This window comes from Caloenas nicobarica, chromosome 1 (genome assembly GCF_036013445.1).
Source record: "Caloenas nicobarica isolate bCalNic1 chromosome 1, bCalNic1.hap1, whole genome shotgun sequence".
Lineage (NCBI taxonomy): Eukaryota > Metazoa > Chordata > Aves > Columbiformes > Columbidae > Caloenas > Caloenas nicobarica.
Window position 1 is genome coordinate 73200138 of NC_088245.1, and position 4942 is coordinate 73205079.

General features: G+C 53.0%; 1 protein-coding gene across 1 annotated transcript; it reads right to left on the reverse strand.

Annotated features, from left to right (window-relative positions):
* Positions 1–206: 206 nt before the first annotated feature.
* CDKN1B (cyclin dependent kinase inhibitor 1B) lies at positions 207–4453 on the reverse strand. The gene is made up of 3 exons (XM_065640563.1): positions 3518–4453; positions 2798–2928; positions 207–1462 (listed from the first exon to the last, which is right to left on the reverse strand). Exons 1-2 carry the CDS (start codon positions 3990–3992, stop codon positions 2807–2809), a joined length of 597 nt encoding a protein of 198 aa, XP_065496635.1. The 5' UTR covers positions 3993–4453; the 3' UTR covers positions 207–1462; positions 2798–2806.
* Between the last annotated feature and the right edge of the window lie 489 nt (positions 4454–4942).

Here is a 4942-nt window from a genome sequence, read left to right on the forward strand (position 1 = left end):
TCTTGCATTAAGAGGGCACATCATTCCCAGTTATCACAGAGGAGAAATGATGGCATGACCCTACGGGTGAAGAGAGTGAGCTGCATTCCTTACTTTCACCTGCGCTGGAGACACAGGAAGACATACCCAAAGGAAATGTGCTGTGTTTCTTGAAGGAGACTTATTTCCTCCTGTGCTAGGCTGAGGGAGGTGGAAACACACAGTAATGAACGTATTTCTTACATATGGCAGTTTTCTTTATTGATTGCTTGATGTGAAACAGTATCAATCTGGATTTTTTCCCGCATATTACAAAAAAAAATATTAAATTGGCTCAGTCTGCAATCCTTTAAGCACAGCCATATTAATTATCAGAAAAAGGAAAAAAAAATTAAAAAAAATAAAACCACTAAGAAGTCTACCAAATAGAGCATTTACAAATGCACAAAAACATGCCACTTTGGCTTTATGGGGAAAAATATTGTCTTCTAGATTAAAAAAAAAATCTTTTAACATAAATAAGTTAGTATAATTTCTCAGTGTCTTTACAGAGTTATGTACACAGGTACACTTCAAACTTTTTTTTTTTTATTTTTACATACAGGTACACAGGCAATGTAGAAATACTGTTTAAAGATGTAGTATCCCTTTTCCCTCACACACACTCACTTTGTTTTGGGAAGTGGGTCAGATCAGAATATTTAAGATTCAGAGCAAAAGCCCTCCAGATTATTAAAAAATAAAAAATAAATTAAAAAAAAAATCAATGTAACAACAGCATGATTTTACACGACTTTTACAGGCATTCAAATTTGCCATATAGATTTGAGGTCAGGGGGTTGAACCTTTGCTACTACATAACGGGATCATCACAGCTCCCACCTCTTCAGCTTAGTCCACTAGGAAGAAATTTCACAAGCAGCCTGTAATAATCTGCTCTGAACAGGTTTACCACGATGGTACATTAAAAAAAAAAAAAAGGGGAGGAGGGGGGAAGGGACAAAAACACAGCAGACCCACTTAAAGGGACAATACATCTTTAAGGAATAAAAAAAACCTACATTGCTTCTCTTCATACATTTCTTTGCTTGCTAGATTGTGAAAGCAAGTTCCAATCTGTCACCCTCTTCCACTCCCTCCCCCCTCCCAACAAGGTTTATGTGCTACATAAGGTAAAAACTATATACACAGGTAGTACAATGAAGCAAATAAGGAAACACCTAATTGCACAATGCTACATCCAATGCTTTTAGAGGCAGGTCTTTTAAGAGTGCCTAAAATTTTAGTGTTATTGTTTGCTCTTTTTTTGTTGTTGTTTTTGTTTTGTTGCTGTTGTTTTTTTGTCTTTTTTTTTTTTTTCAGTGCTTGTACAGGATCTCCATCCCACGGAGATCGGCGATATGTATTTTCGTTTCCACTACATCTTCCTCGCTTCATCGCCCCACGCCGCACCCGATGAACGAGGACGCGCACATCCTCCGCTCTGCAACGGGGAAGGTTGGGGGGGGGAGGGAAAGAAAAAAAAAAAAAGAAAAGAAAAAAAAAAAAGAAGAAAAAAAAAAAAAGAAGACGGGGAGGGAGAGGGCGATTAGAAAACGTCGAAAAGAAACGCGATCCGCGCCGCAACCGGTTCAAGCCGACACCGCATCCCCGGGGCGGGCAGGCCCAGCCCGGGCGGGGCCCCTGCGCTGCCCGCAGGCCCGGGGCCGCGCTGCCGGCACCCCTGCCCTGCCCTGCCTCGGCCCGTTTTGGGCCACAACGGAGAAAACGAGGGCTGCGGGATCTCTTCCCTCTTCTCCAGCCCGCGGCTGGGCCCGCTCTGTGTCCCCCGTCCGCCTCCTTCCCAAACAAGCGGGCGGTAGTAGCAGCATTTGCATAGCCACGCATGCTGACGTGCTCCTCCACGGCTCACCCCAGCGGGACTAATTTGTTGCAACTTCTGCTTTACAGCTTAATCTCTTTCTGCACAATCGCAAATCGTGTTTGTAAAAACCTCCCTCCTAACCTCGGCTCCGAAAACCGCCGGCGCAATTTACCAACTCCCTCCGCCCAGCCCTCACCTTAAAACAAAACAAAAACAAGAAAAAAAAAAAAAAAAAAGGCGTACAACCCAGCTCCCATCAACCCGCTGCTCCCTTTGCCAGCGTCTACGAACAAACCAAAACAACTGGTGGGAAAAAAAAAAACAACACAAAACAAAACCAAAAAAACCCACACACACCAAAAAAACACCACCTTGCCTAGCTCGGATTTAAAAAAAAAATGCCTGGATTCCCCATAGACCAAACTTGTTTCTGCCGGGGTGGGAGGTCGCCGCGACGTGCGACGGCAGCGCTGACATTGTAGGTGAAAAAAAGCACCCGGGGTCGGGGGGGACGGGACACACGGGAAGCCCCCCGAAATCCCGTCCTCTGACATCATACACCAGCCGCGTTCGGAACTCCGTCCCCCCACCCGCACGGTCCTTGGGAAGGGGCCCTCCCTGCCTCCGGTCCCAGTCCCCAAGGGGGGAGGGAAGGCAGGGTCGGTCCCACCGCGGCCGGAGCTCAACACGACAGCCCCTACCCAGGCGACGCCGCGGAACCCGGCGCTGCTCTTCGCCCTTGTTTTTTGTTTTTTCAAACCCTGGGCGTCCCACCCCCGCCCTCCACCACACCCCCACCTCCGAACGCTTGGGGAAAGCCACCCTTCTTCGGACAAAAAGACCCCGCAGCGAGCTCAAAGGGGCTCGAAGCGCGCCTACCCTAACAGAAGCACTCGGGTCAACCCTTTCTCTCCCTTATTTGCATCCTAATGCCAGATCCTAAAGGGAACCTACCTAAACGGTTTACGTTTGATGTCTTCTTGGGCTTGATTTCTTGGGTGTTTGCTCCACTGAACTGGCACTGGGGGAGTCTTCTGAAACCTCTTCTTCTGTTGTGTTGGCTCTTTTATTTTGAGGAGAGGAATCTAGGAGGGGAAAATTAAAAACAAGGGGGGGGAGGGAAGTGATATTAAAATATTTTCCTTCCAGATGTTTGTTCGGCATCCGGGGGGAGTAGATGGGGCCGGGAGGGAATATTCCCGGACCCCCATGTCAGCTATCGGCTACGTGAAAGCGAGGAGGGGGAAGGCAGATGGGCTTCTCTCTAGATAAGAGATCCAAGTTTCCTGTTTTCGGCTAAAATCCCTGTCCGTATTTTGCTTCGCGTGAGCGTTACGAACCTCCTCCCCCCTAGGTAGGAGGCCGGGTCCCCGCAGAGGGGCGACGAGGGGGATAGGGTAGATGATCTGCGGCTAAGGGCTTCTCCTTGCAAATCATCTACCGGCTCCTATTTAACGCGGGACCCCCCTGCGGCTGCAAACAACACATCGGGGTTTTTTAGGCGAAAGGAGGTGGGGAGGAGGGGGAAGAGATACACCAAGCCGGTGCCCAGCGGGACACAGCCCACCGCGGTCAGGCCACGCGTGGCACGGGCGAAGGAGCCGAGAGCCCCGGCGCTGACACCAGCCAGGCAGGCAGAGAAATGCGCTGCCACTTTTCGCAAGGGTACGTTACCATCGGTGGCAGGTCTTTTCCTCTGCCCAGTGCACTGCTCTGCAAAGTCCGTCTGATTTTCAGAAACATCAGTCTTTTGATCTACACAGTGAGTGTCCTCTGAGATTCCCTGAGAGCCGACAAAAACCACGTTTTGGCAATTCCCGTTTACATCCAAGCTCTGGCGGCTGGCGGACTTGCAGACAGTTTTCAGTAGCCTGGGGGGTCTGAAGTAGAAGTCAGGCGAGCTCCCCTTCTCCACGGCTTGCCACTCGTACCTGCCTTCCAGCGGCTTGTGATTCTGGAAATCGAAATTCCACTTCCTCTGGCATGCCTCCTCCATCTCCTGGCGGTGCTTCTTCAAGTCCCTGTTTAACTCTTCGTGATTCACCGGCCCGAAGAGGTTCCTGCAAGCTGAAGGCTTCGGGTACTCCGACTGCCTGGCTTCCATGCGCTCCAGGGTAGGGCTCCCATTAGAAATACGGACGTTTGACATCTCCCCCCACCCTCTTTCTTCTGGCGGCGGTTGTTTTGCTCGCTGCTCTCCCCCCGCCAGCCGCCGCCGCCTCCTCCTCCTCCTCTCCGCCTTTTACTTCTCGGCGTTCGGCGGCTTCGCTCCGCGCCTCCTCTCCGCGCTGCCCCGTTCTCCGGCCCCGCCTCGGCCCCGCTCACCCTCGGCCCGCGGAGAATGGGCGAGGAGCCGCCCTTGCATAAGCGCCGGCCCGGGGATGAGCCCCGAGAGCCGCCGCCGCCGCCGGGGAGCCCCGGGCGGGTGGAGGAGCGGTGCGCGGCGGGGAGCGGCGCTGCCCCTCCGCGGCCCCGGCTCCGCGCTGCTCCGCCGGTGATGGTGATGCCCCCGTCGGTGATGGTGTCCCCGCCGCCGCGTAGTAAAAGCGAGACGGAAAAAAACAAGCGGAGACGAGCCCTTTTCTCGGTTGCCCAATATGGCGATTGAAGGGAGGCTGACGAAGAAGAAAATGATTGACAGGACGAGTCTATTTAAACAGCCCGGCCGAGCCATTGGTTACAGCGGCGGGCACCGCCCCGTCGGCCCGGCCCTACCTCGCCGCCGCCGCCGGCTCTAAAGGTGGCCCGGGCCGGGCCGGGCTGGGCTGCCGCTCCTACGAGCTGAGCTGAGCGGAGCGGAGCCGAGCCGAGCCTTGCTGCGGGGGAGGCGGGGGATGAGAACCAGGGGCGATGGAGGCGAGAGAGTCGGGAAAGCACCGCGCTCCTCGCTCGCTGCCTTCCTCCGCAAAGCCCGGGCTAGGCGAGATTAGTGCTCGCCACCCCCAAAAAAAGCCCACCCCGTCCCGTTTCTTGCCCGAACGGTCTGAGTAATGGTGGCTGCATTTTGATTCATTCCTGTGACAGGAGGCTCTCACCGCTCTGTTTTTTCCCGGGCTGGGCTTTTGTGACGCAACTCCTGGAGGTCCGGACTTGGGGGCA

What these genes read in the sequence shown, in the direction of transcription:
- CDKN1B (XM_065640563.1), bottom strand. Translation starts at nt 3,992, where the DNA reads ATGTCAAACGTCCGTATTTCTAATGGGAGCCCTACCCTGGAGCGCATG. An exon ending in GAAAAGACCTGCCACCGATG is followed by an intron (nt 2,929 to 3,517) that starts GTAACGTACCCT and finishes TTCCCCTCCTAG; the next exon opens with ATTCCTCTCCTCAAAATAAA.